This window comes from Eublepharis macularius, chromosome 9 (genome assembly GCF_028583425.1).
Source record: "Eublepharis macularius isolate TG4126 chromosome 9, MPM_Emac_v1.0, whole genome shotgun sequence".
Classification (NCBI taxonomy): domain Eukaryota; kingdom Metazoa; phylum Chordata; class Lepidosauria; order Squamata; family Eublepharidae; genus Eublepharis; species Eublepharis macularius.
In genome coordinates, this window is record NC_072798.1 from 47821800 (window position 1) to 47844421 (window position 22622).

The 22622-nt window shown below is 42.7% G+C and overlaps 1 protein-coding gene across 9 annotated transcripts in view; it reads left to right on the forward strand.

Moving 5' to 3' along the window:
* The window catches only part of NTN4 (netrin 4), a 71667-nt gene that overhangs the window by 43098 nt on the left and 5947 nt on the right, over positions 1-22622 (forward strand). For 8 of the 9 annotated variants that reach the window (XM_054988621.1, XM_054988619.1, XM_054988620.1 and 5 more), the window contains exons 6-9: positions 4706-4904; positions 11878-11993; positions 18249-18317; positions 22414-22584. In XM_054988621.1, the coding sequence (XP_054844596.1) occupies positions 4706-4904; positions 11878-11993; positions 18249-18317; positions 22414-22584 (555 nt within the window). Of the gene's footprint in view, positions 1-4705; positions 4905-11877; positions 11994-15650; positions 15813-18248; positions 18318-22413; positions 22585-22622 lie in introns of those variants that run through there. The other variant, XM_054988617.1, reaches the window with a different exon arrangement.

A 22622-nucleotide genomic window follows, 5' to 3' on the forward strand; every position in this document is an offset into this window, starting at 1 on the left:
AGAGTGATACCATCACTTCTCGTGATCTGGACACTACGCTTCTGTTGATATAGCCCAAAACCACATTTGCTTGTTTAGCTACCACATCACACTGCTGACTCATGTTCAGTGTATGGTCTACTAAGACCCCTAGATCCTTTTCGCACATACTACTTCCAAGACAAGACTCCCCCATCCTATAATTATGCATTTGATTTTTCCTTCCTAAATGCAGAATTTTGCATTAATCTCTATTGAAATTCATTTTACATGTTTCAGCCCAGTTTTCCAGCCTGTCAAGATCATCCTGTATCCATATTCTGTCTTTGACCATATTTGCTACCTCTCCCAATTTAGTATCATCTGCAAATTTAATAAGCATTCCCTCTATTCCTTCATCCAAATCATTTATAAAAATGTTGAACAGAACAGATCCCAATACCGTTCCCTGAGGAACTCCACTTGTCACTCTTCTCCAAGAGGATGAGGAACCATTAACTAGCACTCTTTAGATGCAATCCGTCAACCAGTTACAGATCCACCTAATAGCAATAGGATCCAAATAACATTTTATCAACTTGTCAACAAGGATATTATGTGGAACCTTATCAGAAGCCTTACTGAAATTGAGATAAACTATGCCTACAGCATTCCCCTGATCCAGTAATGTAGTAACTTCCTCAAAAAAAGATATGAAGTTAATCTGACATGACTTGTTCTTGAGAAACCCATGCCGGCTCTTAGTAATCATAGCCATCCTTTCTAAATGATCAAGGACTGACTGTTTGATTATTTGTTCTAAGATTTTTCCAGGTATAGATGTCAAGTGACAGGTCGGTAGTTACCTGGATCCTCCTTTTTCCCCTTCTTGAAGATGGGGATAACATTTGCCCGCCTCCAATCTTCTGGCACCTCTCCTGATCTCCAAGAATTCTCAAAAACAATGGGCAGAGGCTCAGCAATTACATCTGTGAGTTCTTTTAGTACTCTTGGGTGCAATTCATCTGGCCCTGAGGACTTAGTTCCATGTAAAGAAACTAGGTGCTTATATACTATCTCTATGCTGATCCTAGGCTGTAACTCCCTTCCTCCATCATGTGTTTTGTTGTTGCCATGTTGAGCACCATTTCCTTCATAGGAGAAGACTGAGGAAAAGTAGGAATTGAGCAGTTCTGCCCTCTCTTCATCACCTGTTACAATTTCACTTCCCTGTCTCTACAATGGGCCTACCATGTCCTTGCTCTTTTTCTTACTTTGAACCTAAGCAAAGAACCCTTTTTTGGATGTTTTTAGCATCTCTTGCTAGCCTAAGCTCATACTGAGCTTTAGCTGTTCTAACACTCTCCCTACAAGCATTGGTTATTTGTTTATATTCATCTTTATAAGGCCCTCCTTCCATTTCCTAAATGAGTCTTTTTTATTTCTCAATTCATTAGAAAGCTGTTTATGAAGCCACCATGGCTTCTTTAAGCTCCTTCCATTTTTCCTTCTCATAGGAATCATTTGTGATTGTGCTTTCAATATTTCGTATAAAGGACAATTATATGCAAGCAAGATAAAGTTCCTGCATCTTTGAAAAATTTGTAGAAAATAGAGTTTTTAGTAGGTACAGGTGGTCATGGAGGAAAGAAAAAAGCTGCCCCTATTGAAATCCCCTCTTCTACTTCCTTGTAAAAGGCACAGAATCCTTATGCATCTCTCTGCCAGTTTCTGATATTCATGGCATAGTGAGAAGAAATGACTGAGATAAATAGGATAGAAGGGTTCACTGGTATCCCAAAAGATTGAACTATTCATTTCAATATGGGGACAATCCTCATTGTAGCTCTCGTTGCCGCTATGGATGCAGTGACATTCACAATGGCAAAAGAACATCTATGGTGAAGTTTCTCCTGCACTTTCCTTGCCTCAGCCCATTTCCACCCTGTCATGGAGTGGTTTTAAACAAATCAGAAATTGTTATAATGCTATAGTCATTTAGCTATCTATTCTAACAATATATTGTCGAAGGCTTTCACGGCCAGAGAACGATGGTTGTTGTGGATTTTCCGGGCTGTATAGCCGTGGTCAGGAACTACAATGCCAAGACCACGTCAGGAACTACAATGCCAAGACCACGGCTATACAGCCTGGAAAATCCACAACAACCATTATTCTAACTATGCCCGAGATCCCAGGTTTCATCTTATAAAAGAGTAATTCTCTGTCCCTATTTGTTACAGAGATATAAGGGCAAATTTGCAGCCACTATATTTGCCCTCATAATTCTACAACTAAGTGGAGACTTACTTTTAAAAAAAATGAAAGCTGAAATTATTAGACTGTTGCAATAGATCATTGTAACATTATAAAGCTGTAGTGATCTACCAATTACTGGTTTTTCATTGAGTGAGAATGATGGCCATGGGTATTGAGATAAGGAAAATGGTGCCAAAAATGCATTATTTCCTATTCATACAGCAAAAGTTATGTGATTGCAATCTTTCAAAAATGAACATGCCAAACTAGGGTTGGGAAGATTGCATGTGAAAACACAGAAGCAGGACAAATAGAGGATAGCATCATGTGGCTGCTTCTGAAAACAATACTGCTCTAAGGTTGCCATGGCAAACCAAAAAATTCATGTGGAAGCAGCCAGGGCTAGTTCAGAAAACTTTTTAAAATAAAACCATGGCTCATCCTGTGCCCAGGCAGGCACTAGTGGAGGAACACATTGTGTGTGCTGCAGTTAGTAGTTCTTTGGATTGTGGCAGCTAGGAAAAGTAGGATAATGGAAACTATCTGCAGTTCAGTTACCCACTTTACATTCTCCTGAGAATGTTGTGACTCCATGTGCATGCATTTAATGTCCTGGTGAACTCTCAGTCCCTGCCCCCAAAACTACAGGAAATAAAAGTGTGCCACACAGGGGTTTTGTGAGAATAAATGTGGTAAATCAAATTATTTGCAGAAAACTCTATATAGATTATAAATGCATTCCATACAATAGAGAATCATGCACAAAGCTTCTGACTTCCTCTTTCTGAGCAATTATCTTTGCTGCAAGATACATTGATACAAAGGAAAAGCTGTCATAATAAATGTCATTATTGGGCAAATGTCCCAGTTTTATATACAGCTACTGTGAAAATTCCACAATAACTGAATCAGAAAGTGACATACAGTTGTGCCAGTAGAGGAGATAGACATTTCTCCTGCAAGAAATAGTTCAGCTTTTCACCAGTTGTGGATAGCTCCAGCTGAACATAAAGCTTGTGCTTTGAAGAGATCAAGCAGAGATTACAATCTCAACAGAAAAAAACATGCTTCATTTATGTTGATAAGACATGTCTGATAACCTCTCATTCATATATGGCAAACAGTGGATTTCTGTCACAATTACCAGCTCAAGTCAACACTATTACTCAACTATTGAAGAGCAATGAAAATGAAGAGAGAGAAAAAGCTCCAAGGTCAAAGCAAATGAAGGAGCTGTTAAGAGACACAGTCTTTAGGCGACATTAAGCACGCTCTCAAGTTAACAATGTGTAATATTTGCTCAGGAGTGGGTGTGCACTAGATAAAACAGGGCATTCTGCTACTTAACATAGAATCTATGGCAATCAACTTGAAGGTTACATAGATTCTTTCCCCCCTCCTGTGGGTTTTAAAGACTTTGCTACAATGTAATTGGGTGTAATAAAACAGGTTCCTTAACTGGTTCAATTTATTAAAACATGTATATTTCATGAATGCATGTTTGAATCCTGTGCTCAAAAACTGAATTGACAGTTGTAGCAACCAGATCAAATGAATTTTATTATAGCATGTAAATTCAGATACTCATGTGTAACTACAGTTTGCTGAGGATTCATAACCATTTATTACAATCTGCCATCCCAGTTGCATTGAATTTGAGGTGTTCTGCTGATCCCTTCATCCTAATGAGGCACTGGATAGAGAGAGCAATCCTAAACAGGTCTATTCAAAAGCAAGTCTCATTCAATGGGGCTTACTTCCAGGAAACAACCTTTAGGACTGCAGCCTAAATAACAGCCGGTATTTTCCTTCACTCAAGTCTATAATTATGTTAATACTCCTAGAGACACTTCCAGAATAGTTGTTGTAATTTTAAGGACAAACTAGGGCCAGTATGGAATCATAGACAGGACATTTTGGAACTCCTTCTCCCCCTCAAAATCTCCTTACCCAGGATTCTGCAAGCTATCTTCCCCCCTTTCCCCTTCTCCCTTTAACTAACTTCCATCAGTTGTCAACATTCTGTCCCTTCTGAATATTTTGAGTCTTCAGACCGCTTTAGGGATTCCCACCCACCCCCTTTGGCAAACTTGCAATTTTTCTGCATACGTAGGGAATCTCCTGATTAAGCAGAGACCCCTGTCTTGACTGCGGGTGGCCCAGTTTTGCTGCATTCATCATGGGGGAAAAAATCTTAGCTTAAGAATGCCTTTTGTATTGGGGGAATGTTATATCAGAAAGTACTGGAAAATATGATTTTGTTGCATGTATGGACTATATGATTTTGAGAAACATTAACCCAGATCTTGATTATCATCCAAGCCATCTACCATCGTAAACCTGAGAAAATCCTTTAGTACTTAAGTGCCAATCTAACCTGCAACAGTAGGGTTGGGTGAAGACAAATCTCTATATTGCTATCAGAATCTTGTGTCTGTACTTTTCTTCTCTCCAGAGGCTATCTCATATGTCTGCTTTAATATTGCAGTGTGCTCCTGCCACCCTGTTGGATCAGCAATGTTTCCATTTTGTGATCCCAGCAATGGTGACTGTCCCTGTAAACCGGGTGTGGCTGGTCCTCAATGTGATAGGTGCATGGTTGGGTACTGGGGCTTTGGCTATTATGGCTGCCGACCATGTGATTGTGCTGGAAGTTGTGACCCACTGAACGGTGACTGTATCAATAGGTGAGTGGACAAATGATTTTCCCTGTAAGCGGCTACCATGAGGAGGAGAGAAAATTCATCTTCAATGAAGATGGGTCTATAATAGTGTGATAAAAAGGATAAAGATAGAGATAAAGATAATGCATATCTAGCCCTTGCGTAATTGTAGGGATGTGAGCAAAAGGAATAACTTCCAGATTTACTTAACTAGGAAATTATGCATTAAAAATGAAAAATAAACACTATTCTACAATGACTAAAAAACCAGCTGGATGGTATCAATTGTTATACCAATCTTGATACAGAATCACTAAACGTTGAGATGCTCAAGTTACTTGCATTGTCTTTCTATGCTTTTGTGTATACTCTGAAGTACTGATCTCCTAATCGAGATGCATTAGTTAGATCTAAAAATTCACACTTCATTCTGCAGTGGAAATGCAAGAGCTGCCACTTCTAATTTTATCAAAAACATGGGGGAATGGAAGATTTGTATTCACTTACCGTGAAGCTTCCTTTCTCTGTGGTCTGGGAGTGGTTCAGTCTAGACTGATGGGAAGTAGCTCCTCCTCCATAGCAGGGTCGGTCGAATCAGACGATCCCCTCTGGGAGGGCTCTTCCCTGGCGCGCCAGTTCTTTTCCAAGCCCTCTGTACTCTTCTGCCACTGAGTAGTTGTTCTCATAACCATTAAACAAACAATTCCTCAAACTTAGGGTGGGTATGACTGAACCACTCCCAGACCACAGAGAAAGGAAGCTTCACGGTAAGTGAATACAAATCTTCCATTCTCCTGTGGTCTAGGAGTGGTTCAGTCTAGACTGATGGGATATAGTCTAGCAGTGTTCCCCTGGGTGGGTTAATTCTGTTCACATAACGTGCTGTAGCACCCTCCTCCCGAATGCTGCTTCTGTCGATGCAAGCTTGACTACCTTATAATGTTTAGTGAAAGAATGCACCGACTTCCAAGTAGCTGCCCTACATATCTGATCTAGCGACGGAAAGGCCCTATAGACTGCTGACGTGGCCACCCCTCTCAATGAATGAGCTGTTATCCCCTCTGGCGGCGTTAATTGTCTGGACCTATACACCAAAGAAATACATTCCTTAACCCATCTACTCAACGTTGTGGTGGAAACCTTCTCCCCCAAAGAACTCTTCCAAAAGAAAACAAACATGTTTTCTACCTTACGAAAAGACTTAGTTCCATCTATATAGAAGCTTAAGGCTCATCTGACATCTAATTTGTGCCAAACCTTTTCTTTCTCATGTTGGGGATTGCTACAGAAGGAGGGAAGAATAATGTCCTCCCCTCTATGGAAAACTGAATTCACCTTTGGAATGAACGTAGGATCTGGTCTAAGGACTACCCTGTCATTGTGAAAAATACACAACTCAGAATTTACTGATAAAGCTCTAATCTCTGAAACCCTTCTAGCCGAAGTGATTCCCACTAAGAATATGGTTTTAAGTGTCAGATCTTTAAGAGTACACGTAGCCATGGGTTCAAAAGGCACCCTGGTAAGTGCTGTAAGTACTACATTCAGGTTCCATGTTGGAAATCTGTGAACCTGTGGAGGGTTAATCAGCATGGTTCCCCTCAGAAAACGCTTTATGTGGGGATGCCTAGTCAGGGAGATTCCCTCCTTTGACCCCCTTATTGCTGATATGGCTGCTGTTTGTCTCTTCAGTGTGCTGGTACTCAGTCCCTTATCCAGACCATCCTGGAGAAAAATTAGTATCTCCTTTACTGACACAGAGGGTTACTGTTCCTCTTTCTACATCAGGTTTGAAAAGTCTGCCATGTTCTATTGTAGCTGCTATTCATATAACCCCTTCTTGATGCCAACATAGTATCAATTACAGTGTCCGTGTATCCTAGAAACGACAACTGTTCACGCTCAACCTCCAAGCTGTTAATTTTAACGATGCTGGATTTGGATGGAGTACCTCCCCCTGAGACAGAAGGTCCGCCCTGATTTGGAAGGCTCCATGGTTCCTCTGTTGACAGTCTCTTGAGTTCCTGAAACCACGATCTCCGAGGCCAAAAGGGAACAATCACCACTACCTCTGCTTGCTGTTGGATTATTTTCTGCAGTAGTCTGTCCAATATCCTCACCGGAGGAAATGCGTACAGAAGTCCTTGAGGCCAATTTCCTTGCAGTGCGTCTATTCCTAACGCCCCATGTTCCTTCCATCTGGCAAAGAATCTTGGTAGCTGTGCATTCCGTGCTGAAGCGAACAGATCCACTACTGGTTCTCCATACCTTAGACAGACCTGTTGAAATACCTCCTGGTTCAGGGTCCATTCCGCCTGATCTACCTTGTTTCTGCTTAACCAGTCCGCTACCGTATTCTGAATGCCCGCAACATGTATTGCTTTTATGGATCTTAGGTTCTGTTCCACCCACGTCAACATCTCTGTGGCTTCCATGTTCAGGTTCTCGTATCTGGTTCCTCCTTGCCTGTTCACGTAGGCCTTTGCCATCATGTTGTCTGTTTGTATCAACACATGTTGACCAATGAGCATCTCTCAGAGGTCCCATAACCCGTTCTTGACGGCCCGGAGTTCCAGCCAATTTATGCTGTTTCTTCTTTCCTCTACAGTCCATAACCCTTGGGTCATCTTGCCTCTTGCATGAACCCCCCATCCTGTTTGACTTGCATCTGTTGTCATAACAACTCTTGCTGGTTCTCTGAGGGGAATTCCTTCCTTGAACCTGTCCGGTACTATCCACCATTCCGTTCCTGTCTCACCGGCTCCGGTAAGCGTATGCACTTGTGTCCCCTGCAAGCTATTATCCTCTGGAACAGCCTCAACAGTCTCTGTAATGGTCTTACGTGGAATCTTGACCAAGTCAAGGCATCCTAGCACGATACCATCATTCCCTGAAGCTTGGCCAGCTGCATCACTTCCACTGCTTTCTCTCTCTGGATAGATCTTATCAGTGATATTATCTTGTGCTGTCTCTCTTCCGAAATGAAAGCCCTGTCTCTGACTGTATCTATCATTACTCCCAAATGAGTAATCCGTCGTGATGGTGTGAGGCTGCTCTTTTCCCAGTTGATCACGAAACCGTGGGCCTCCAGACATTTCATTGTCATCTGAACTGCATTCTCCCCCTCCTCCAGAGAGGGTGTCTTTATGAGAACATAGTCCAGGTAAGGAAACAGTGTGATTCCCTGTAGTCTGAGAAACGCTATGAGTGTCACCAGAACCTTTGTGAACACCCTGGGAGAGGACTTGAGCCTGAAGGGTAGAGCCTTGTATTGGTAGTGTTCTCCATTGTACGCGAAGCGTAGATACCTCCTGTGCGTCTCTCTGATGGGTATATGAAGATATGCCTCTGAGAGATCTATGGAGGCTAGGAAATCTCCCTCTTGGATCATCCCCAAGATCGACCTCAAGGTTTCCATTTTGAATTTGCGCGATGTGATGAACTGGTTCAACCAGCGTAGGTCCAGAATTGCTCTGGTATCCCCGTTCTTTTTCGGTACAATGAAGAACACTGAGTAAACTCCCCTGTTCCAGTAAGGTGTCAAAACTGGTTCTATGGCTCTTATTGTCAACGGGTGTTGAATAGCTTTCGTTATCTGAAGGTGTTTAGCCTCCATGGCATTTTTCTGTATGTGGATTACGCGAGTTGGGGGTCTGTCTTGGAACTCCAGTGAATAGCCCCTGGATACAGTTTCCAAAACCCACTTGTCTGTGATTGTTTTCTGCCACTGGTTGGCAAATTCCTGAAGCCGACCCCCAATCTGCGTTACTGTAGGCTGACCGTAGTCATGCCTGATGAGTTTTCTTTAGTCCTTTGTTTTGTGGGCCGGGTTTATGGAAGGTAAATGGCCTGTTTTCGTTCCTGGCTCTAGGTTGCCAGTGGCTCTTGTACGGTCTGGAGGTACTCTGTCTGCTAGGCCGCTTAGAGTCATGAAAGGAGAGTCTGTCTTTCACCTTAGTATCCCGACTTTTTGATGGTAAGACTTTTTTCTTCTCTGTATCCTCAGCCAGGTATCTGTCTAGGGCATCTCCAAAGAGTTTGGTCCCAGTGAACGGGATTGCCGCCACCTTGCTTCGTGCTGGTGGATCCACGTCCCAATTTCTCAACCAGGTGTTTCTTCTTGCCACCACATTGAAACCCATTGCCCTTGATGACATTTGGAATGAGTCCAGTGTTGCATCTGCTGCGAAGGCCACAGCCAAGGCAATCTTCTTGACCTTGTTCTTAATTTCCTTAGGCACCTCACTACCAGCAGCCACCAGGTTTGATGCCCAGGTGAATGCAGCTCTGGCGAACAGGGACCCTGTAGCCGAAGCCCTGAGAGATGCCGCTGAAGCCTCAAAGTTTTGCCGTAACGTTTGTTCTATTTTCTTATCTGATGGATCCTTGGGCATTCCTTCTGCATCCATTGGCAACACTGAAGTGGTAGCTAGACTCGTGACTGGATCATCGACCACTGGCAATCTGATTTTCCTTGTGGCCTCTGGAGCCAAGGAATAGAGTTTATTAAATACAGATTGATATATCTTAGGTTTAGCCTGGTTTTCCCATTCAGCTTTCAGAATATTGTGAAAATATGCTGGCAGGGGTACTGCAGCTTGAGTATTTCCTGTCTTGGGAAGAACACTCTCTAGGCCTTGAGGAAAAGCTGGGTCTGGCTCCTCCTGTCCTACAGTGTTCTGAGCAATTTCTAATGTCCTGAGAACTTTAGGTAGAAGCTTAGAGAAAACCTCCTGTGGAAAGAGTCTAGTTTGTATGACTCCTCCACTTTCCTCTTGCTCATCAGAGAGTTCTTCTTCCTCACTGTCAGAGTGATGGTCAGATATCTCCGAATCTGACTGGGGTTCCTCAGAGAGACTTGAGTTTCCATCTAAATATTTCTCCTGAAGCCTGCTTCTTTTGGTCTTGTGGGAAACCTCAGAAAGCCTGGACCTGGATCTCTTCACTGATCTGGGGGCAGTCCCTCCTTTCTCAGCCACCTCTGGGCCCTTAATAATGTCCTTGATCTCTTTAAAGCCCTTTTTTAATTCTGTTCTGATCCAGGCCAGCAGGTTTTCTTTTTCCTCTGGTCCCAAGAGGTCTAGTTGAGTACTCTCCTGCCCTTGTGTACTGGGACCAGGGGAGGAGTGTGTGGAACCAGGGGAACTAGACAGATCTAGGCCTTCAGTCATTCCAGTGGCTGTACTAGGCCCTTCCATCCCTGTCGCAGTTGCCTTTCCCGCCAAAATGGATTTCCCGCCTAGAGGGAAAGGGGAGGGCGAGAGAGGGAGAGAGAGGGGGGGGGGAGAGAGGGGGGAGGGAATTCATAAACCCCAAACACTCCCTCTAAAGACTTGCTCCCATTCCAGATAGGTTTCCCTCCTTTCCCAGTGTCCCAAAAGGATCACTTACCGGGCTTCAGCTGCTCAAATGCTCTCCTGCTGCCACCGCCGCGTGCGTGCTTAGGAGAAGCAGCTTCCTCGTGGCTGCAGCTCTTCCTCTAATGACCGCCTTCTGTGCCGCTGTAATTACACCCCCCTGGCGATCCCAGAGCTTCCTGCAGCTGGTGTCCCTCTTTGTGCAGCTTGCATAATTGCCACCGCTGCATTTCGGAGTCGGCCTCTTTCCCTCCCCACGGTGCGTTCCCCGCTGCGTTGTAGCTCCGGCGGCTTCGTGTGCTGCAGGCGCCATTTGTCGCTCCCTCGTTGTTTTGCGGAGCGTCAGCTTCCGCGGGTCTGGGTTGGTTGGGGGGAAGGGGGGGTTGTTTGTGGGGTGGAGGGACAGGCCCTTCCTTTTCCCCTGGCTGATCCAACTCTGGCCTTTCTCCTCTTCTTCATCATCTTCTTCTTTTGGGGGGGGGAAATCTGTGCTCAGCTGAGCACAAGATTCGACTCCCTGCAGCAGCAGGGCCGGTAAAAACTGGCACGCCAGGGAAGAGCCCTCCCAGAGGGGATCACCTGATTCGACCGATCCTGCTATGGAGGAGGAGCTACTTCCCGTCAGTCTAGACTGAACCACTCCTAGACCACGGGAGAGAGATGTGCAAGTTGCTTGTGTATTTTATGGAGTTTTTTTGGCATCTCTGGGCAACATCCAAACCTGTGAGCAAATTAAAAATGTGGGGAATATATCCTGGCCTACAAATGTGAAATGATTCACAAATATATTTTTGGGAATGTGAATTATATTCCAAGTCTGCTAAATATTAACATTAGAAATCTATTTGTCAGAGACTGCAGTAGTTTTGTTTGTATTTCTTAAATCTGAATTTGTGTGAAAATAATTACATTGCAGTGATGATCCCTGGGATATCTCTGTCCAAAGATGACAATTTGGTCTACATAGTCTGAAGAGAGCTCCTAGCATTTTGGTGCTAAAAAGTTCAGCAGGTTACTGTTGTAATATCCAAAAATAGGTCAGTCTGACTGCAAAAACAATAGAAAAGGAAGATCTAAAGACTTGATGGCAAAATTTCAGTGACTTATTTGGGAGCCAGGTCAAGTTGCAACCTCTGAAATGCCAAAGAAGAACAAACCATATAAGGAAAAGCTATCAGTATCTAGCCAAACTCTGTGCCTGCCTAGACAAAACTATACAAATAGATCCTTTTATAGATCTTGTACATTCCATACCACATATAGACTGAAGTGATACATATCACAGCGTTTCCACAATAAATACCTTACACCATATAGACGTGTATAATAAATTTTAGACAATGCTTCTTTTGTTATGTGTGTATTAATATACACATATACAGGTAATATACATTAATAATTAACTGTTATCCACATAAATCCAACATGAAGCAGTTGGACTATCATTCTTCTACATATACTTACATTCTCACTTTTTGTTCACTTGCAATTCCTTTCCAGTACCAAGAAATTTTCAACTAAGAAGTGGTGGCAGCTCCATGCTTCTGATTTCCTAAGCTGAGTGAAGACACATTTGCTGTAACAAATTAGAAATGACCTGATTTTCTAAAAAGAATTTTAGCACATTCCTTTCATTTCAGCAATACAGATATCGGCTGGTACCATGAAATCCCCAGTTTTTATTCTGCATATAATGAGAGTGAACCAGCATGGGGGTGGGAGGATGCACAAGGGTATTCTGCCCTTCGACATTCAGGTAAGACTGAGCACTTAGGTATCTTTGCCATCACTATGAATAAGAGAATCTTACAGTAACCTTATGGAAAAACTAGAAATATATTTTTTGGATCTGAGAGGTAACAAGCCATGAAAAATCAAAGGGCTATGATTATAGATACTATTTTTTAAAAACCTAGATTTTAAAAAGGTTAAACTATAACATGCATTGCACACATTTCTATATATCAAAAAGAAGACAGTTAAGAACTTACCATATTTACTCAAAAGGAAGGTGACCCCCTCCCCACAGTAAAATAGCAAAACTATTTTTATTCTTGTACATAACTGTAATTTGTATGTAAATATTTTTGATGGCATACTGGGGCAGGGGGAACCCCTTGTCTTGCATTTGAGTAAATACTGTATTGATTATGTACTGGATTATTTGCAACTCAAGCCTCATTGGATTTAATGGGACTCACTTCCTGATAAGCATCTAAGGATCAGTTTTAAAAGCAGACGTCTCCAACTCTGACTAGTCCATCTGTCACTAATAGTGTCCATATAATAACATTTTGATATCATATTTGCTTTTATCTTTTGTACCCGACTATTCTTACCCCCTATCCAGTTCCTTCCATCATCCCAACCCTTGCTAAGATAATCTTGTTACTTGGGCTGCTTTTTGCAAAAACAAACCATAAATAAAAGGTTATTTACATGCAGAACTAAATGTGTATCATTTAAAGTTCTATATGCCCACATCCTAAGAGTCTTATGGCCTCTTTATTGCAACAGAGTATCCTCTTTACTTCTTCATGGTATCTGTGCAACACACTTACAGGTTTTGCACCTGTGCAGAAACTTATCTTGGACACTTCTAGACCTACAAAGAAGATTTGAAAACCCCTCCCACTTGGCACTGAGATATACTATGCATGCCTCTCCTGCTTAGTTCCCTTTCATCCACTGCATGGTAGACATCTCTAGTAACTTCTTTGCTGACATTTTCTGCTTTATGGAGCTACTTCATTGTCTTAAGTTCAGCTTTCAGAGTTCAGGTGTTTTCTTCTTCAGGGCTCTGGCCCTATTTCCCCCCTACTTTGACGGTGGTAAAATTCTTTTAAAAGTGCTGTGGCTTCATGAGGAAGATAAAATCTACGGACAGCCATGATTTTTGCCTTCTATGCCTTGGCGAGACCCAAAACACTGATGCCTGTAGGTATTGCCTAGAATTTACAAGGCAGGCCAGGCACAACCAGCAGTCTTGCCTCTCTCTTCTTCTGTGGGAGCAACCACTTTCAAAGGCAGAGTTTCCATGCTGCTATCCTGACATCATCACTCTCCATCATGATACCAAGACCTATCTCTATACCATTAGTTCTGAGATTACCACATCAGATGCCTTCCCATGCCCATTCCAGGGATCATTATGCAACATCAGCCTATGCAGCCAATTATTCAAGTGCACCTAAGCCACAAATGGCTTCTGCCCAAATGCCTCTACCATTGCATCTTATGGCCATCTGATCCCCCTCAGTTGAACTCTCCTAAACCAGCTCTGGATCCTATCACTGCATCTTCCGTCTTTCAAAAGATGCATTTCCCATCATTTACAGCAGTGGCCATAGCAGCCGTGATTTCTGACAACCCAGCCCAACTCCTTCAGGCCACATTGGAGCAGGAACCCCACATAGAATCCAAGGATCCTCATTCCTCATTCAAAGTCAAAATCTTCAGCTCTCTGATTCTGATGGTGCCCCCGCCCCCCATACACACCTTGCTTCTGCCTCCTCTCCCAGAGAGGATCTCTTTGAACACCATTACAAGTCACCTTCAGAGGCCGGCTGACTCTACGTGGAACAGTTCTGAGACTAGTGGCTGTATTTGAAATTCAAGTGAAGAAGCACACTCCAGTCAAGCCAGACTTGATCCCAGGTTTCTTAGACTCTGACACTCATCCACCAGTAGCCCTCCCATTAGTGGAAAGGCTTCTTGAGATTGCCAAATACTCTTGGGAAAAGCCCTCCACCAACCTTCCAAAAAAACCCAAAAATATGGACAAGTTTTACAGGCTGCAAACTGAGGAATGCTCCTTCCTCTTTACACATCCACCAACTCTGTCATTGTCAGAGCTCCTCTGGACAAGACAACAGGCATCCCATTCTTCCCCCACTGATAGGGAGGGCAGAAAACATGTTAACTTTGGTAGGAAGTTCCACATCTCTGGCTCAATGATTTTCAAGATGGCCAACTATTGAAGACTGCTTCTCACAGTACCAGCTTTTCCTCTAGCAAACAGTCTCTCTGGCCCCTGGGCACTCACCTGAGATTCTGTGTATGATGGCCCTCTCTTTCAGAGATTAGGCCCTTTGGATCACAAAGCAACAAATGCACACTACTAAACATGTTGCTGAGACCAGGGAGAAGCAACTGGCTTCTGCCATATCAATCCATCACTATGTCTAGTTAGGGTCCTCCATTCTGGCCCTGGATACAAAATCCAAAATTTGCAGACCATCTCTTTGACAGCAAGAGCATGTTCAGTATCAAGTCAGACAACTCTCTAAAAAGGATTCCAAGTCCTATACACAATAGCTAAGTCAATGGACTTAGCCATAACCTACCAGTTGCTGGCACACTAATTATCAAAATGTCCAGCAGTTGTTCAAATCATACCCCAGCTGGTGTTCTAATAAATATCCTTCCAGCCAACACAAAGATCATCTTTATCAAGATTGGAATCTCATTCAACCTCCTGCATCAAAAAAGTACTCATTCACAAAGAAGGAATTTTGAGGTTTAGAGAAACTTCTTTCCCCTTCCTCCCTTCTCCCTCACTGGAGTCAACATCTCCATGTGCGGGACCTCATCACCCCTGACCAGTGGGTGCTCGCCATAGTCAGGCTTAGCTATGCCATAGAATTTGACACTTTACCACTGATCAGTGCCTTCCAATCCATCCCCTCCCCCACTGTCCTGTTATGATATACAATTCTTCCTCCTCAAACAAGCAATAGAACCTGTTCCTTGTTATCAGAGAAGTCCTGGTATTCCCCAGAGGGGCAGAGGCTTCACTCCATTCTAGACCTCAGAGGTGTCAATGACTTCATCACTCCATAATAATTCAGGATGGTCAAATATTTGTCGTGAGGGGCACAGTTGACATCCATAGATCCAAAAGATGCACACTTCCATAATGCAATCAGGCTCCCACATAGTTGCTTCCTCAGATTCTCAGTGGCCAACATCACTTTCAGTACACAGTATAGCCCTCTGGCTTCTCCCCTCTCCATGGTGGTAGTTGGTGCTTATCTGAGGTTCTGTGGCACAACAGTTTTTCCATACATTAATGACTGGTTATTGAAGGCCCTTCACTCAGCCATCTCAGCTTCTGTGGCACCTGCCACATCCTAGCCTCTTCGGTACTGCATGTCAACAGACAGAAGTCACATCTTGAATCATCTCAGTGAATTCAGTTCATAGGATCAGTCCTCAGTACAACCAAAGCTACAGTTTATTTCCCAAGAGACAGGCAGGACATAATTATCCAGTTGGTGAACAATTTCTAGCAATGTCCCATGCAGTCTGCTTTCTTCATCCAAAGGCTCTTGGGGCTCATAGATGCAACCATTCCAATGGTTCAGTTTGCACAACTGAGGGTGAAACACCTTCAATGCTGGTTTCTCTGCAGTTTCAACAGTCTCGAGGACTCCCAACACAAACTGCTGAGATCAGCTTCTGCACAGGTGCAAAATGCATCAGTGTGACTGCACAGGTGACCTCTTGAAGAATAGTTACAGGTAAGCAACATCAGAAACATATGATGTGACACTAAGTGTGTGTGTGTGTGTGGGGGGTACAAACAGAGAAGATCCAGCAAATCAGATCATAGGCCAGAAGGTCAAGCAAATTGAGACTGATGAAAATAAGATCTCATCCAAATCAATGGATCTAATTCTCAACATTTCTCCATCTATGGATACTTAAATCTGGGGCAATGGACAGGCAAGATCCATCTTTCTACAAACCTGAAAAAGCCCCAGGTTTCTGGAAAAATCTGAAATCTAAATAAAAAACATGGCAGGGAATAAAAATTCCCCAGAATGATAAAATAAGCCCCTGTAGCTTTAAGAAACAGATGCCTTCAGTGGCCATTGTTAGGCCACCACAACAGTATTGCCAACCTTCAAGTTTTGGTTTCTGTCAGGAAAAGGCAGGGGGAGAGGACCTTTTCAAGAGCTGTTTTTCCCTTTGAGGGAGGACTAATTAGGGCCAGGCCCAGCAGTTGTCACCAAACAACTTACTACCATACAACTTGCATGACTCACCCAAGCGCAACTGCTTGCTACTGTTCTTTTTTTTGGGGAAATTTTTTTATTGGATGGGTTCACATATATTTCAAAAACATTTTACAACAAATATACCCCTTAATATATGTTATCCCACCACCACCCTCCCCTCTTCCCTTGTTGACTCCCAACAGCACTCTGACCCCTTGTCCCCTAATAACTAACTCTGGTCTAAGTTGCTTTCCCCCTATTGTTTAAGGCAAAGTTTTATCTTATATTTCTAAATCTCTCAGTAGTTATCAAGAGACCACAACTGATCTTTCGCGTCCCATTTCTTTTCTAAATATTTTTTAAATTTACCCCAATCTTCCACAAAGTCCCTTGAATTTCGTTCTTTCAATTTCCTTGTTAATTTGTCCATTTCTGCCATGTGCAACAATTTCTGGATCCAATCTTAAATTTCTGGTGGCTCCTCCTGTCTCCAGTGTTGAGCATACAGTAGTCTTGCAGCCACCATCATGTAATAAACCAGGACTCTATCCTTAACATTAACATTTTCCATATCTAACCCCAATAATAACAGTTCTGGGCTTTTTGCTATATTACTTTTCAAAATTAATGACATTTCAGCAAAAATCTTAGACCAAAATAGCTTAGCTAACTGCTTGCTACTGTTCAACAGCAGCCATCCCACAAAAGACTGTGTTGTGTAGTGGTTAGAGTTTCTGACTAGGATCAGGGAGACCCATGTTCAAATCACCATTCTGACTAGGTGACTTTGGGCCAGTCACACACTCACAGCCTAACCTATGTCACATGCTCACAACCTAACCTACCTTGTTGTGAGGATAAAATGGAGGAAAGGATAATGATGTAAGCTTCTTTGGATCCCCACTATGGAGAAAGGTGGTATATAAATGAAGTAAATAGGGAAATAGATCGGGAGCAGATAAAAGGTTGCTCGGTTGATGGCTGGGATGGAGAAGGAAGCAGAAATAGGCGAGAGGTTATGGGGGCTCTCAGTAGGGCTGCCAGACCCCCGGTGGGGGCAGGGGATCCCCCGCCCCCACCCTGCCACCCCCGCCCCTCCCTACCTGGCCAGCGGGGGCGCGCGCACCTTCCATGCGTGCCCCCCTGCGGTGCTGCGCGCCCCCACGCACAGCAACCACCAGGATCAGGCCTGTTTTGGCCTGGATCAGGACCCCTGTGGAGCGCGGGAGCGTTCCTGCGCTCCGCAGGGGCCCACAACGGGCCCAATCCGTGCCAAAACGGGCCCGGTTTGGCACGGATTGGGCCCATTGTGGGCCCCTGCGGAGCGCAGGAACGCTCCCGCGCTCCACAGGGGCCTAAATCCGCACTGAAACGGACCCAATCTGTGCCAAAATGGGCATGGATCAGGCCCGTTTGGGCACAGATCGGGCCCGTTGTGGGCCCCTGCGGAGCGCAGGAACGCTCCTGTGCTCCACAGGGGCCCACAACGGGCCCGATCCGCGCCCAAAAGGCTGCGTGGTGACGTCACTTCCCAGTAGTGACATCATCACGCTTGCAGGAGCGTGTGCGCTCCACGCGCGCGCGCGCGCACCCCCCCCCCCTCCAGGTAAGAGCCAGGTCTCAATCTCGCGCTGGGAGATCGAGGGGGCCTGGCAACTCTAGCTCTCAGGGAAGGGAACGAGTGAGAAATGGAAAATGAAATGCCCTCCACAATTCTCTGTGGGTCCTCCACTTGTAATACATAATATAGCATGAGTATTGCTCAGATGCATTAGCAAAATAAGATGAACAGAGAAAGTGTCACTCTATATACATCAAGGATATACAAACCTTTCCTGGAGAAGTATTCTTCCCTTGACCTGTAATTACTGATACTGAAGAAAAGCACATCACTGCTTCTCATTTATACCACTGATACGCAAGTTACTCACTTTGGGAATTTAGTTTGTCAATGCAAATTAATATATTTAAAAGTGACACAGTGGAGCCAATGCTTTTTGTTTCCATAGGAAAATGTGAGTGTAAAGACCAAGTTTTAGGGAATTCCAAGCTCTTCTGTGGCATGAAATACACATATGGTGAGTATTTTAAAAAACTTCACAAATTCTCCATATGGTCTGTTGTAAACAATGTAATAAAAGGCTGTTTCATGGAGGTATATTAGGTGATAATTGTCAACAAAGCTGCTCCCTGATATGATTAAACACCCAGTTTGGGATATGGTTGCACCAACATTCAATAAAAAGCACTTTATGTGGCATAAGACTATCAAAGAAAGGGTTTGCGAGGATAGATTTATATGCAGGTTCTGCAAGATCTGTTCCATGAGCATCTGTGGTCCTCTGAATCTAATCACACTGGTGTCATCTTGTTAAATCCCATGAAGCCTGGCTTCTGGGCAAACCTAGTCCTCAGAAACAACTAATAATATAGTAAATCTCTTTTTGAGTTGCATATCTTTAATTTTCAGGTTCCTTGACTTAATGTTTCTCCAACAAATAATTCCCTGTATATGGCATGTCAGGCTAGAATCCTCCTTCCGGACAACTAGTTTCCCTTTTTGCAGGGAGGAGCATCCATTCATGTAAGCCTCCACTTGACTACAATTTGAAGTGGTTGGTACAGCCCAACGTAGGCTTACTAGTTCATCTGCTGTTTGTGAGAATTTGATCATGTTTTCCTCTGTTCTTATTCACTTCTAAGAAAGAAACTACTCAGAACTGTATTTTCAAAATATGTAGGTACAAAGGCCTTGAGTATAAAGGAATGCAGGGTTATATTTCTCACTAGGAGTCAGGGCAGTTTACATAGAGTAAATCAATACAATCATCCAGTAAACAATAAAATAGGATTTGCATTGTAGAAATCTGAAACCAACCAGATATCTGAAAAAAGAACTGAAGAAAGTGTAAACATTAACATGATGTGTTAAACAATGCAAAACTTACATAGCAGGATCCTACTTAAGCATCACCTGTTGAATTTTCCTATGTCCAAAAGCTGTTGAAGACACAGCAGCCCTGCCAGAAAAAAAAACTAATAAACGGAAAAGACAAACTTGTGTCTGGTAGAAGAGGGAATAGGCACAGGGAATCAATTATAATAAGAGTTTGCTGTATTGTTTCCAAGCTCTTCATAATGCACATAAAATGAGGAAAGAGAACACAGAACGCATGCAGCTTAAGCATCAAGGACATCAAGATATAAAGGCATTTGACTTTTTAAGTCATCTAGCCCACAAAAACACACAGAGGCAGGGGCATTAAGTAGTTTTGCTAAAATGAATAACGAGAGAATCATACTACACCTTATTTGAGAAAAGGTCTGGCTATACAAATAAACTCTACTGATGTTTTTCCTCAACATGTCCTTCATTTCATAGCCTTTCCTAAATGTTTGCACTTGCTACATGCCACATAAGAGCTTAAAATTTACTAGGAAATAACATCTCTTGACCAAATTTGACCTACAAAACGTTCAAAAGACTGCATTTCATTAACTGTTGGTCCTGGCCTTCAGGGTATTACAGTTATTTCCTGTGATGGTAACATCATTTATCCTTCAAAATAAATGCACATTTTAAAATATAATTTTCATCTACTCTTTCCAATGAGCATTTGAACAAAGAAAACTTTGCTTCCAACTAGTGAGATTCAAACCAAATTATCAAGTAGGAGAATGCTGGAAAATTTAACCACAGTTTTAAGCAGACCTTGAAATTGCTATCCCAATGCAAAGACCACCTCTCTAGAGGTCTTCAAGCAGAAGCTGGACATCCAGCCATCTATTGCAAATGCTGTAGCTTTGGATTTCCTGCAATGAGCAGGGAATTGGACCCCATTTAACTCTAGAACTTATAAGACAAATTATTTTACTGTGGATATGTATGAAAAGAATTTGACTATTTCATTAATCACATAAGCCTGAGATTTCCTGTACAAGTTTGATGCCCCAAAGTGAGCACCTCTTTGCTGCACCTTTGGGAGCTGGCAAGAGGCATTTGGATATCCCGAACATCTACTTTGTTTTATCTAGAAAAACAAGCTAGACTTCCTTCCCAAGGGTCTCTCCAACCCATTTCAAGTAGGACTGCATGTCTTCTACTCAAGCACCTTGTACAAGGTAGATGACATGGATCATCTTGTCCACTCTGGCACAAGCCATACATTCAGCTGGAAGACTTTCCATACTCCTTGCTGAACTTCTGGCCTAGGAGATGCTGATAAAAATGAGATCCAGGATCCTAAAAGTATACTGTACGCAGGTTCAGAACTGTGTCCCTAGCATGACAGTGATCCCCAAGGTGGTTGCATGGGCACCATCATACCCACCCATGTGTTTCCTGGCACCTACTTGTTTCTTCCCCAAAGCTTCTCTTTTCCAAAGCAAAAAAGCCAAGCATAGATTTCCTCCACTTCACTAGAGTAGGAGGTGCTTCCAAAGAGCCTGGAGGCATTTGCTTTTACATCTGCAAGGAACCCACATTTGGAAACAACTGCCTCCACCACAGGAAGATAGTAGTCTTGGAACCTCCTAACATTTTGTGATTAGGATCGGCTGCTATGGCAGCCATTTAGTTAGTTGCCTTTCCCACTATAACCGTTTTGTTATGGTGCCCACCACCTATTCTCAAAATTCCAAGAGAGCCCACAGGTTCAACAAGATTGGGGACCCCAGCATATAATAAAGCAAATTAAGCAGCCTTGCTAAAGTTAAGCAGATCAGCACCTGGATCAGATACCTCATGGGGTCCTTGTGTACACCACCTGAATTCAATAGACGAAAAATGAGAAACGTAATCAATAGATAAGAACCTGAATGTCTATTAAAGATTGCTTTCTGTACAAATTAAATTGTGTTGCTGGTAGTCAGCAGGCATGTTTCCCCTATAGATCATTTGTATCTGTTGACTCTATCCCTGGTGTACCAGCTAAAATCAATCTCTGTTTTTGTTATTATAAGGACTACTTTGTTATTATAAGGATTTTCTTTACAACTGTTCTCTTTCTTTAAAAGGTCCCTCATGGTCTGTTTAGAGCTAGATATATATCCAAAAATCACTTTTTTATATTTTCAAAGGAAGACATTTCATTGCTTCTTCATTTCAAAATTGGTTTAACTTGAGATTTTTTTGCAGTGAGCACCATCTAATTAAATTAAGTTTGTGTAACACCTTCTCTGTTATATTTTAAGGCTATTACAGTCATAGACTTGTGTTTTTCATCATGCTTGGCAACATCTGTTTGTTCCCTCTCCTGGCCTTCTTCTTTTTGGCTTAATACCCTGCCTGAAGATGAGTTCTGATGAGTTAAAAACGTTATTCCCTACTGTGCAATGATCCTAATATGTGTTATGCTATGATAAGTTTGTATTTTTCTGATGAGCTGCCTGCGTATTTTTTCTACTCTAGACAAGTTTCCCCACAGAACGCCTCTTCCGATATTTTGATGCATAATACATCTTATTAGGTATCTGTACTAAAAAAGCAAAGCAGTATTTGATCTATGGACAAATCTTTTTCTATACATCTCCAGTATAAAGTACTTATTGTACTATTTGCATTGTGTTGGCAACAGGCCTCTTGTCAGTTGAAATCCATCCATGCATGACCTAAGGCAGGGGGAAGACACCCCCCGCCCCGAACTTTTTATCTAGGAATTTCCATGAACCAACTTAACTGACAATGACCAGGCAGATTTAAAATAATTACCCCTCTCTGCCAAAATATATGTTTTAAACCTATAATGACATGAGGTGGCCAGCCTACATGACAGCACTGTTGTATTTTGCAATTCTGTAAAACAGTTAAAATGATGAGTCAGCAAAGGTTCCTAATAACTTCAGTGGGAAGGAACGAAGCTGTGTGCTCAGAATTCCCCCAAAATCAGGTCACTGAGCATCTCCCTGCTCCCTGCTTGTCTTTGGCAAATGCTGAATATGCTCATCAAGCAGAGGGCCTGACAGTGTTTTTGTTCAACTAAATCAAGGTCTGTTTTCAACAAATCAAACATATGGAAGCATTTCTGTATTGTATTAGTCTGCCATAAAAGACAATTATCCACAAAGTACAAATAGGCCTAGAATGTAGTGTGCGCATCGGTGGTACCCAACATTACTGTGCACCACTATACTAGAATGAAAGCAGATGATGTATTTTGAAATTGTCTCTCACAGTGCTGAAGGCAAAGATTTTATCAGCTCACGATAAAGGCTCTCATGCTGAGGTTAACGTCAAGATAAAAAAAGTATTGAAATCTACAAAGCTTAAGGTTTTCCGAGGGAAGCGGATTCTTTACCCAGAATCATGGACTAACAGAGGCTGTACTTGCCCAATACTTAATCCTGGTAGGTATTTATTATGAAAACTATGTCTGTGAGATTCC